Source organism: Diabrotica undecimpunctata, unplaced genomic scaffold (genome assembly GCF_040954645.1).
Source record: "Diabrotica undecimpunctata isolate CICGRU unplaced genomic scaffold, icDiaUnde3 ctg00000573.1, whole genome shotgun sequence".
Lineage (NCBI taxonomy): Eukaryota > Metazoa > Arthropoda > Insecta > Coleoptera > Chrysomelidae > Diabrotica > Diabrotica undecimpunctata.
Window position 1 is genome coordinate 2,227,501 of NW_027311888.1, and position 13,984 is coordinate 2,241,484.

Here is a 13,984-nt window from a genome sequence, read left to right on the forward strand (position 1 = left end):
GCACACACGCACACGCACACACACACACATACACTCTTCACCTCTCGACTTCTACCCATTAGTCACCGCTTACGACAGGCAGGGCTTTCTTGGCACGGACGTGTTCTTATCTCTGCGAGCCGACCGGACACACACACACTCACACACGCACACACACACGCACACACGCACATACACACACACATACACTCTTCACCTCTCGACTCCTACCCATTAGTCGCCTCTTACGACAGGCATGGCCTTCTTGCCTCGGCCGTATTCTAATCTCTGCGAGCCGAATGGACACACACATACATACACACACACTTACACACGCACAAACACACACACACACGCACACACACATACACTATTCACCTCTCGACTCCTACCTATTAGTCGACCCATACAAGAGGCAGGGCCTTCTTGCCTCGGCCGTATTCTTATCTCTGCAAGCCAAACAGACACACACACATTCACACACAATTACACACGCACACACACGCACACGCCTTTTACGACAGGCAGGGCCTTCTTGCCACGGCCGTGTTCTTATCTCTGCGAGCCGACTGGAGACACACACTCACACACACAAATACACACACACACTCATACACGCACACATACGCACACTCACACACACATACACTCTTCACCTCTCGACTCCTACCCATTAGTCGCCTCTTACGACAAGCAGGGGCTTCTTGCCACGGCAGTGTTCTTATCTCTGCAAGCCGAACGGACACACACACACACGCACACACAAACACACGCTCACAGGCATACACGCACACACGCACACGCACACGCACACACTCTCTACCTCTCGACTCCTATCCATTAGTCGCCTCTTAAGACAGGCAGGGCCTTCTTGCCACAGACGTATTTCTATCTCTGCGAGCCGAACGGACACACACACACACACTTGCACACACACACACACACACATACACACTTCACCTCTCGACTTCTACCAATTAGTCGCTCCTTACAGCAAGCATGGCCTTCTTGCCACGGACCTATTCATATCTCTGCGAGCCGAAGGGATACACACACACATACACACACACATACTCACACACACACGCACACACGCACACACACATACACTCTTCACCTCTCGACTCCTACACATTAGTCGCCTCTTACGACAGGCATGGCCTTCTTGTCACGGCTGTATTTTTATCTCTGCGAGCAGAAGGGACACACACACATACACACACATACACACACACATTCACACACACACACGCACGCACACATACACTCTTCACCTCTCGACTCCTACCCATTAGTCGCCCCTTAAGACTGGCATGGCCTTCTTGCCACGGCTGTTTTCTTATCTCTGCGAGCCGAAGGGACACACACACACATACACACACACACACTCACAAACACACACACACGCGCAAACACGCACGCACACACGCACACACACACGCACACACGCACGCACACACGCACACACATACACTTACACACGCACACACACACGCACACACCCACACACACATACACTCTTCACCTCTCGACTCCTACCTATTAGTCGCCTCTTACGATAGGCAGGGCCTTCTTGCCTCGGTCGTGCTCTTATCTCTGCAAGCCGAACTAACACACACACATACTCACACACGCACACACACGCACACACTCATACACACATACACTCTTCACCTCTCGACTCCTACTTATTAGTCGCCCCTTACAAGAGGCAGGGCCTTCTTGCCTCGGTTGTATTCTTATCTCTGCAAGCGGAACGGACACACACACACACGCACACACAAACACACGCACTCTCACACGCACACATACGCACATACGCACACACTCTTCACCACTCGACTCGTACCCATTAGTCGCCTCTTACGACAGGCAGGGCCTTCTTGCCACGGCCGTCTTCTTATCTCTGCGAGCCGACTGGACACACACACTCACACACACAAATACACACACACACGCACACACACGCACACACGCACACTTACACACAAATACACTCTTTACCTCTCGACTCCTACCCATTAGTCGCCTCTTACGACAGGCAGGGCCTTCTTGCCACGGCCGTGTTCTTATCTCTGCGAGCCGACTGGACACACACACACTCACACACACAAATACACACAGTAAAGGGGCTAGGGGGGTTCGAGCGCAAAACAGGTCATTTTCCCATGTAAATCTCCATAAGAAAATCCAAGGTCCATTCTGGTCATTTTTGACGCTTTTCGAAGTGGAGGCGCGACCGCTCGTCGGATCGCGACGTATGAGGTGTCAAACGAACGGGAAGGGGACGGGGAACATGTAGAGGGAAAAAACAAAGATGGCGGCATAGTCAAAACGGCACTCTAACGTATCTCCGGATCTATTGGTCCGATTGCAACGTATGAGGTGTCAAACGAGCAGGAAGGAAACGGGGAACACGTAGAGAGAAAAAACAAAGATGGCGGCATAGTCAAAACGGCACTATAACGTATCTCCGGATCTATTGGTCCGATTACAACGTATCAGGCGTCAAATGAAAGAGGAGGGGGTAATGAATACATGAAGATGAAAAACAAGCAACAAAATCAAGGCCAAAACGGCACTATAACGTTTCTCAGGGTCTATTGGTCCGATTGCAACGAATGAAGCGTTAAACGAAAGGTGAGAGAATAATGTATACATCAAGATGAAAACATGAAACAGAATCAATGCCAAAACGACACTATAACGTATCTTCGGGTCTATTGGTCCGATTGCATCGTATAAGGCGTCAAATGAAAGAGGAGGGGGTAACGAATACATTGAGATGAAAAACAAGCAACAAAATCAATGCCAAAATGGCACTATAACGTATCTTATGGTCTATTAACCCGATTACTACGTATGAGGTATCAAATGAAGATAACATACAGCAGCGGCTTTCGCTGGAAATAAAACGAATGGGAACGTTTACCATTCTTACACTATGACCAAACCAACATTCATCCACTCTATAATCTTCACAGTAACGCATGAAAAGTAACGAGCTGCATACTATATTTTTTACATACTACATAAAAAATGTTAGCAAGGACAGTCAAGCAATAAGTAATGCTTAAATGTAATAAGTAATGGGTAAATGTAATAAGTAATAAACTGCTGTTAGTATCTAAGCAATGGAATGATAGTAAGTTAACGAATATAGAGCCATGTATAAAAATGATTAAAAGCATGCCATGAAAGGAACGTAGTCAATTCGGTTCAAACAAACATTTGTTGAAAAACAAAAATTTATTCTTAACGGCAGTCACCAACGTGAAGGTACGACTACACGACCGCCGGGAGAGGTTATGTTAGTATGGGACAAACAGTTAGTATGAATGAAGTCATTTACATAATATGATAATTTATTTAATAATTATACTTAACTTATTAAGATCAGCACATAATTTAACATGGTTTAGAAGACATCTTTTATTGATGGACATCTTTTATGTTAAGACATCGACACTTTGGTGTAAATTCATTAGTTACTATGTTGTATAGCGTTCAAATGAATTATTGGGGGCTAATAACTCTAGGTTATCTTTAAAAATAGGAAATTCTCCGACTCCTGTTTTGGACAGGCTATCGAAGAATTGACTTAAATCTAAATCGAGGAAGACCAATAAGTTATCGATTGTCTTAGGAGGCTGCACGAACACATAGCTCTGGAGTTAACCAGAACGGTTCATTAATTTGCCAATGGTCCATGATATCTTTTTAGTGGTCATATCTAAACATCTTTTTTAAATGCGCTAATCTTAAGTATCGTGATTTAGAAATAATATTTAGAAAATTAAGATCTATTACAATTATCATATAATATAAAAAACGAAAAGCGAAATGAAATGGTGAAATAATGAATAATAAATTCTGAATCAGATATATCTTAAGTTGTAATAAATAAACCACGTTATAAAAACGACAATATACAATTTGCATCCATCTTAAAGTCAATCATCAAGGATAAATGTTAAAATATGACTATTGATATATTAGATATATTACTTTGCGTTAATCAACATCCATCTTAGAATCAATTAAATAATGCCCCCACGGAAGTGTATCATATGACTCCGGAAGGTGATGTCTTTTATCATCATTGGGGCTTAGCGCAATCTTGCTTTGTGTTATGGTATAAACATGGTGCTTATCTGAGCGTATTAGATTCTGTGAAGCATACACCTTTTTTAAGTTATCCAAACACTCTACATAGTCCTCAAACGTAATTTTCGTGTTCACCACAGATTTCTTTACCCCCTTCGCCTTCTTTGTCACACCATAAATTTTAATAATTGCATCAATCTCATCATCCTCATATTCTTCCTCTTTCAACTTCCTCCTCTTTTCTTCGATCTTATCTTCTGTGATAACTACTTTTGTTGTATACAATTTAGATCGGAGCCCTATGTAGTCAGTCATTATTTGGCCTTCATTCTCATCTTTCATCATACCCAACACCTTCTTGTTAACCTGAGGGATACCATAAATATTGTCTTTACGATAGTCTGAGGTATCAAAATATTTATAGCAATCGTCTTTCATAGCATCATATGGGTCTTGTTCACGTATTTCCACGATTACACTATCGGTATCAGTATAGCAAGTTGTAAAGTTTTCACCGAACCTACTAGCTAAGTATCCATATTGAAAATCATAGATTGTCGTTTTAGCCAAGTCTAAAATACACATTCCGATATAGATTGGTTTATCTAACCATATTTCACTTCTACGCATCTCAACAGCTACCAAGTTTTCACTAAAAATCGTTGCATTCTTAAACAATGGGCTACTTATTCTAGCTTCAGCTCCGTAACGACCCTCCCACAAAGTAAGCAACTTTATATCAACGCGCTTGCGCACTGATTCCATAGTCTTCCCGAACACTGCATTATTCATAAGCTTAAAAAGATCCTTTTCAAACTTATTTTTCGCTGCCTTCAGGAGATTTGTATTAAGATCGATATATGGCTTTAACCATGGAGCCTGTTTGAATTTCAATACTCTATGTATCTTTTTCAGGATCAATCCATTTGCAAGCGCCTGTTTGAGTGCTCTATAATGTATTACATATCTTTCTTTATCTTGTAGGGTAGCCATTAATTTAGTCTGCTCTCGCGGACGTGTAGGAGGAAGCATAGTCTTAGAATTTAAAGACTCTGGACAAAACGGGATATCTTTATGACGATCATGAAGATGTTGAGGGTACGCCAGATCAACCTCGAGAATGTACCCTTCAGAAGCATCGTCGGCAATGGAAAGGACATCAATATTGGCATCGACCCACTCGAAACCCCCATATGGAAGATATTGAGACATGGCCCAACCATACTGATTATTAACATCAAAATACATAAGGAACGTTTTTGGTTTAGATGGGTCATAGTTGTTGATGTATGGATTGTTAGCTTTCACACGTCTTTTAGAGCAAACTTGACTAAGACCACCACGAATACCACGTTCAACAAACAAATGCATGTCAGGATCGGTTAAAAGCTCCAGTTCTTGACCTGTATATTTAAGCATTGCATCCCACGTAAAACCAGGTAAAGTATAATAGTGAGCAGGGTCAAGATTATAAGTTCGAAGAGAGCTGGATCGGAATCGCTCAAAGATATCTACAAGAAGAAGAATGTCGGTTTTCATATATAAATCGACATAATCCCCGAGAGTAGCACAATTGAATGACGACCAGACTTCTTGAGCGCGACGATAATGTCGACGAGGACATGGTTTATCCTCAAGTTTATTGTAAAAAGACTCAATAGGAGGTAGAGACGTTTCAGCAAATTTATTAAATGAATCAATATAATCATATGGCATGATACCTTTTTTAGTTAGAAGATGGAAATTCTCCTCAGGAAGCGAAGTATATTGGGACTTAAGATTAGGAAACTCGGGGAGGTAAGAAGCTAATTTATCAAGAGAATAAGACATAAATCGAAAACTGTCGATAAAACGGAATTTAATTCGAGCATCATCAATATGTTTTGTAAAAGAAATGTATTTTTCCTTAGTAATAGGAAGAAGATCTACGGGACCTTTGATGTGTGTAGCAATATCATTAACAATGAAGTGGGCGTCATATCCGCTAAGGTTATGAAATATCACTGGGATAGTATGAGCATCTTTGTAATTAATGTTACACCCTTCATGAGCTGCACCTCTGTAATTATTTTCTGGAGTGAGGTGGTCATGGTCTCGTACTTTCTTATCTTCAGGAGAGAAGCGTTGCTCGCAGATATGGCAATGAGTGGCTGCATGGAAATCGCTCTCTTGCTGAGTTGTCATATTTATATCATATGGGCACATAAACACCGTAGAAACATCCTCAGCAAGATGATTAAGTTTATCTGCGAACCATTTCATGCAATCCTTTCCTCGATATGAGTCATAAAACGACAAAGTGTCATCATACGAGCATTTAAAGAAATAACCAACTGCTACAGGAATATGCTCTTGAGGTTTTTTAGGATCTCCTGTACGTTTCAAAGCACTCTCGAGATCCGCGTACACGGCGAAGGGGGCTTTAATCTTATTACGAAAATTCTTAAATTTCAACATTTTATTGCTTTCCTCGGGCATTTTAATGGCTGTTTCATTAATTCTTAGGCAATCTACTGTGTGAGCTTCTAGCTGAGTAGATGATGAAAACGGTTGTAGGCATCTATCACATATAAGATCTGATCGGCCGCTGCAGCATGCCTTATGAATATTTAACTTTTCTTGTGTTCGAAAGTAATGGAGGCAGGCATCGCAGAAATATTTGGCTACTTTACGTTTACTAAGCTGCTTGGAGAGGAGGCGGGACAAACTTTTTATCCAAACGTAATGGTATCTAATAGGACCTTCGGTATCATCATATTTATCTTGAATTAAAAGCAAATTCACATGTTTATCCTTCTTGTTTTTAGTTAGAAATGTAGGGAGGGTCGTAAAATCTCCTTTGTCTTTTTTCAAAACGTATACATTAATTGAAATGTCATTCTGTTTTTCAAAATTAGGAATCTGCCTCATCGTCATTGGCCACTGTATTCCCTTCAACTTCAACACTTGCGAGTAGTGCGGATATTTAGACACTCTTTGAGGATCTTTATCGACAGGATTCAACGCTGATATGACAGACCACGCAAAGCATGCCTCATCATCATTTTTGACGTTAACGCATGCTTCCTTTCTCTTTATTTGAGGAGGAAGTTCAATATAAGAGGAACCAAGTTGTGGTGTGTATTTGTTAATGTTTACCCCCAGGTTAACAACAGCCTTTAGTGCCCAGCCACTATCTCTCTCTTGGAATTCCTCTAGCTTTTTGCTGAGGGGTTCAGACACATGGTTTTCAAACCATTCGTCAAGATTTGTGTCTTTGTATATTGGAGAGTTTGATGTGGTAAAATATTTAGTGTCTTTTAGGATTTTCTCTCCGCTAGCTATCTCGAATTCTCCCCCAAAAGCAGTATTAACTTTAACTACCTCATCCTTCTTTAGCGCGTTTTGAATCCTACGTTTGAATAGCGCCTTGCAATCTACTAGGAAACTGCTGGGGTCTTTGTGTTTGAGGTTTGAGATGACTCCAGTTCGAATTCTTGAGTTGAACGCTGATAAGGAATCATCCCATTGTACTCTATGCTTAGCAGTCTCCTTCATAGGTGTAAGTCCAGCCCCCTTCTTTTGTTCGGCCTTCAGATGGTTTCTCAACGTTTTCACATGCCTCATCTGAGCTTCTAAATGCTGCTTCTCACCCATCGTCTTGGCATATCTCATCGAATCTCGTATCTTTTTACTCGCTTTCCTACACTCAGTCAGCCCTTTCTTAACATTATCTTCCTGATAATCATTTCTAATCAACCCCAAGATGGATGCAATTAGCTGAATAAGTTTAGCAATCATGTTTAAACAAAACAAGCAAATATTCAAAAATAGATTAAGAAATAAAAAATTTTCAAAAACGTTATATCAAAAAGTCAAAATATTCAAAGAAATCAAAATTTTCAAAATTTATCACTCACCAGAGCACAGATTTAAACTCACCAAAGCACACGTCTGTACGCTAGGAATATCTGAAACAGAATGAAGAAAATACCATAATGCAGGGTATAAGGTAAACTTTAGTCGGACGGAAAACTGAATGGTATTATAAAAGGCTCCTCAAATGCACAATGCCAATACAAGTACAATAAATACCTACACAATAAGCATAATATACAGGCTTTCCATTTTAAGTTTGTTTAAAAGAGAAAGGCATAGCATAACATATTAATCAGGTAGTTGTCAACAATTGCCATAGATATCGTCACCAAAGAAAATTTTGATATGAATATCTGAAAATCATGATTACCTCACGTGTTCAGCACTAAGAATCTCGATAACTTTGAATAATACCATCAAGGTCCCACTCCTCCAACAGTCAAAAATCTTGACTACCCCACCACTTTTAGCACAAACATACTTGATAACTGCTATAATACCAGCAAGTTCTCACGTTTTATCAGTAAATCATGGCCCGATTCTAAAGAAAATGTCAGTATCAGTATGCTAGAAGACCAGTACAGTGTGAAATTTATGTTAAAACACAAAAGACGCTCAATACTGAGTGTTTACAGAGGATAATATAGAAAAAAAAAATAACAAAAACAGAGCTCGTCGGAAATAAGCAGAATCACAATAAAGTATAAATGTCACCTAAATTACTGGCTAATAGTATAAAATATAAAATTAGATTTAACACACTTATTCTTACGTGATAAGCCCTAATACTATCTCTAAACTATAAAAATTTAAACAAAAGACGCAAGAATTGTAGAAAAATATTTCTATTCGCAACTAAACACATATTTTTAAAGGAAATCTGAACACACAACTACTAAAATAGCAATAATTGTAACTAAAAAAGATCTAATTAAAAAATAAAAAAAGGCCAGAGTCTAAAGAATTTTAAAATGACAGTATCAGTATGCTAGTAGACCAGTACAGAGGATAATATAGAAAAAAAAAAAAATAACAAATACAGAGCTCGTCGGAAATAACCAGAATCATAATAAAAAAAAGTATTTAAAACTAAAATAGTTATGATTGTAAGAAACATATAAAGTATAAATGTCGCCTAAATTACTGGATAACCGGGATAAGCCCTATTACTATCTCTAAGCTATATAAATTTAAACAAAAGAAGCAAGAATAGTAGAGAAATATTTCTATTCTCAACTAAACGCATGCTTTTAAAGGAAATCCGAACAAACAACTACTAAAATTCAATAATTATAAATAAAAAAGATCTAATTAATAAATAAAAAACAATAAAACAAATAATATTCTCTAAAATAAATATAAACTCACCACGGTTTAATAAAAACTCACACACTGAATACACAAAAATTTAAACGTTGTTTATCCATCCGCAGTCAAACTAAAACTGATTTTAAAATATATTTTACTAGCGTGTGCAGGCTCGAATAACCTTGTATCTATATATAAAATTGCATATGTTTCCTGCGACAGGGAAACGCCACCGTGAGAAATGATTAAAGGATGCAGATGCATCCGGTGACGTCAGAGTTCTCGTTAGCATATTTTATGATATAGTTAGATTTCCAAGTTTTATTATATACGAGGTTAGTCACAAATTACTCATAAAATATAATTGCAAAAATTTAGAAGTTAAAGCATGAAATTGATCAAAAATTATTCTCTTTGTTAGTCATTCGTCTTCTTATCTTTCCAAGTGTAATTATCTACGAGGGTAGCCACAAATTACTCATTAAATATAATTGATAAAGTTCACGTCACGTATCACACATCACGTTACGTGGGACACGTGTTCACGTCACGTTTTCACGTGCGTCACATCTTCACGTCACGTTACGTGCGCCACGGGTTCACGTCCGTAAAAGATAAGCTGAGACTTAAAAGTCCATTTACAGGAAAACATAACCAATTTTTATAGCTTTAGCAATCTCCACAGGAAAATGGACCGGCTATTTGTTAAATGAATATGTAGAATGATAATTGTAATTTGGTGAAAATCAACATTTGTAATTATTATAAGTAGAAAATAAAAATTCTAAAAAATATACATTGTTTGCATCTATTCCATTGTCTTAGATTATTTAACCAGGACATAGGTCTTTTGGTACACATTTGCCGTAGCTATCAGTGTTCTCATTGTCAGCCTGAACATCATCTGAGACTATCAGAGTACTATCCAAACACCATCAGAGGCTATCTGACCACTATCTGAACACTATCAGATACTATCTGACAACTATCAGAACACCATCAGAGACGTTAGGTTAGGTCGAATGTCAGATCAAACATCACGTTTTATATCGTTAAGTCTACGTCAGATCACGTTAGGTTAGGCTAGGAGTTCGTTAGGGCACGTTTTATGACCCTTGAATCGATTTTGACGTTTGAGATGTCATACAATCACGTATGTCATTATGGTAACGTCCACTGATAGACATGTGCCTGTTACGTTCGCCGCTAGACATAGGCCTCCAGCAAAAATGACATAATGCCACATCTTCGCAGTTATTGGATCGATTTCATGCATCACGTTTTACGTCACATGCGTCACGTTTCACGTCAAATTTCACGCTTTCGGAGACATTTTTGTCACATGTCACGTTTTGCAATAATACACTAGGTTAGACCAGAACGCAACGTTCACAATAGGTTAAGTTAGATCCAGAAATGCCACGTATGTTAGGTTAGAGCCATAAATGTTACGTAAAATACTTTTGAAAATTAAAGTATAAACGGTACATTTTACGTGAAGACATCACGCGTCACATCAAAACGTCACGAATCACGTCAAAAACGTCACGTTTTAAAGTCAACACGTAACACCTTACATATGGATAACATGGGAGTAAAGCGTCTTTTCGTCTCTTGAGTAAAGTTAGCGATGGTTGAGCGATGGTTAATTTATTAGGTTAGGTGGGTCGCTTCGCGGCACGACCTAACCTAATAAATTAACCATCGCTCAACCATCGCTAACTTTACTCAAGAGACGAAAAGACGCTTTACTCCCATGTTATCCATATGTAAGGTGTTACGTGTTGACTTTAAAACGTGACGTTTTTGACGTGATTCGTGACGTTTTGATGTGACGCGTGATGTCTTCACGTAAAATGTACCGTTTATACTTTAATTTTCAAAAGTATTTTACGTAACATTTATGGCTCTAACCTAACATACGTGGCATTTCTGGATCTAACTTAACCTATTGTGAACGTTGCGTTCTGGTCTAACCTAGTGTATTATTGCAAAACGTGACATGTGACAAAAATGTCTCCGAAAGCGTGAAATTTGACGTGAAACGTGACGCATGTGACGTAAAACGTGATGCATGAAATCGATCCAATAACTGCGAAGATGTGGCATTATGTCATTTTTGCTGGAGGCCTATGTCTAGCGGCGAACGTAACAGGCACATGTCTATCAGTGGACGTTACCATAATGACATACGTGATTGTATGACATCTCAAACGTCAAAATCGATTCAAGGGTCATAAAACGTGCCCTAACGAACTCCTAGCCTAACCTAACGTGATCTGACGTAGACTTAACGATATAAAACGTGATGTTTGATCTGACATTCGACCTAACCTAACGTCTCTGATGGTGTTCTGATAGTTGTCAGATAGTATCTGATAGTGTTCAGATAGTGGTCAGATAGCCTCTGATGGTGTTTGGATAGTACTCTGATAGTCTCAGATGATGTTCAGGCTGACAATGAGAACACTGATAGCTACGGCAAATGTGTACCAAAAGACCTATGTCCTGGTTAAATAATCTAAGACAATGGAATAGATGCAAACAATGTATATTTTTTAGAATTTTTATTTTCTACTTATAATAATTACAAATGTTGATTTTCACCAAATTACAATTATCATTCTACATATTCATTTAACAAATAGCCGGTCCATTTTCCTGTGGAGATTGCTAAAGCTATAAAAATTGGTTATGTTTTCCTGTAAATGGACTTTTAAGTCTCAGCTTATCTTTTACGGACGTGAACCCGTGGCGCACGTAACGTGACGTGAAGATGTGACGCACGTGAAAACGTGACGTGAACACGTGTCCCACGTAACGTGATGTGTGATACGTGACGTGAACTTTATCAATTATATTTAATGAGTAATTTGTGGCTACCCTCGTAGATAATTACACTTGGAAAGATAAGAAGACGAATGACTAACAAAGAGAATAATTTTTGATCAATTTCATGCTTTAACTTCTAAATTTTTGCAATTATATTTTATGAGTAATTTGTGACTAACCTCGTATATAATAAAACTTGGAAATCTAACTATATCATAAAATATGCTAACGAGAACTCTGACGTCACCGGATGCATCTGCATCCTTTAATCATTTCTCACGGTGGCGTTTCCCTGTCGCAGGAAACATATGCAATTTTATATATAGATACAAGGTTATTCGAGCCTGCACACGCTAGTAAAATATATTTTAAAATCAGTTTTAGTTTGACTGCGGATGGATAAACAACGTTTAAATTTTTGTGTATTCAGTGTGTGAGTTTTTATTAAACCGTGGTGAGTTTATATTTATTTTAGAGAATATTATTTGTTTTATTGTTTTTTATTTATTAATTAGATCTTTTTTATTTATAATTATTGAATTTTAGTAGTTGTTTGTTCGGATTTCCTTTAAAAGCATGCGTTTAGTTGAGAATAGAAATATTTCTCTACTATTCTTGCTTCTTTTGTTTAAATTTATATAGCTTAGAGATAGTAATAGGGCTTATCCCGGTTATCCAGTAATTTAGGCGACATTTATACTTTATATGTTTCTTACAATCATAACTATTTTAGTTTTAAATACTTTTTTTTATTATGATTCTGGTTATTTCCGACGAGCTCTGTATTTGTTATTTTTTTTTTTTTCTATATTATCCTCTGTACTGGTCTACTAGCATACTGATACTGTCATTTTAAAATTCTTTAGACTCTGGCCTTTTTTTATTTTTTAATTAGATCTTTTTTAGTTACAATTATTGCTATTTTAGTAGTTGTGTGTTCAGATTTCCTTTAAAAATATGTGTTTAGTTGCGAATAGAAATATTTTTCTACAATTCTTGCGTCTTTTGTTTAAATTTTTATAGTTTAGAGATAGTATTAGGGCTTATCACGTAAGAATAAGTGTGTTAAATCTAATTTTATATTTTATACTATTAGCCAGTAATTTAGGTGACATTTATACTTTATTGTGATTCTGCTTATTTCCGACGAGCTCTGTTTTTGTTATTTTTTTTTTCTATATTATCCTCTGTAAACACTCAGTATTGAGCGTCTTTTGTGTTTTAACATAAATTTCACACTGTACTGGTCTTCTAGCATACTGATACTGACATTTTCTTTAGAATCGGGCCATGATTTACTGATAAAACGTGAGAACTTGCTGGTATTATAGCAGTTATCAAGTATGTTTGTGCTAAAAGTGGTGGGGTAGTCAAGATTTTTGACTGTTGGAGGAGTGGGACCTTGATGGTATTATTCAAAGTTATCGAGATTCTTAGTGCTGAACACGTGAGGTAATCATGATTTTCAGATATTCATATCAAAATTTTCTTTGGTGACGATATCTATGGCAATTGTTGACAACTACCTGATTAATATGTTATGCTATGCCTTTCTCTTTTAAACAAACTTAAAATGGAAAGCCTGTATATTATGCTTATTGTGTAGGTATTTATTGTACTTGTATTGGCATTGTGCATTTGAGGAGCCTTTTATAATACCATTCAGTTTTCCGTCCGACTAAAGTTTACCTTATACCCTGCATTATGGTATTTTCTTCATTCTGTTTCAGATATTCCTAGCGTACAGACGTGTGCTTTGGTGAGTTTAAATCTGTGCTCTGGTGAGTGATAAATTTTGAAAATTTTGATTTCTTTGAATATTTTGACTTTTTGATATAACGTTTTTGAAAATTTTTTATTTCTTAATCTATTTTTGAATATTTGCTTGTTTTGTTTAAAC

General features: G+C 37.8%; 1 protein-coding gene across 1 annotated transcript; it reads right to left on the reverse strand.

The window, feature by feature from the left end:
• Positions 1–3,993: 3,993 nt before the first annotated feature.
• LOC140431149 (uncharacterized) lies at positions 3,994–7,866 on the reverse strand. Its single transcript, XM_072519063.1, has one exon. The coding sequence runs from the start codon at positions 7,864–7,866 to the stop codon at positions 3,994–3,996; it is 3,873 nt and encodes a 1,290-aa protein (XP_072375164.1).
• Between the last annotated feature and the right edge of the window lie 6,118 nt (positions 7,867–13,984).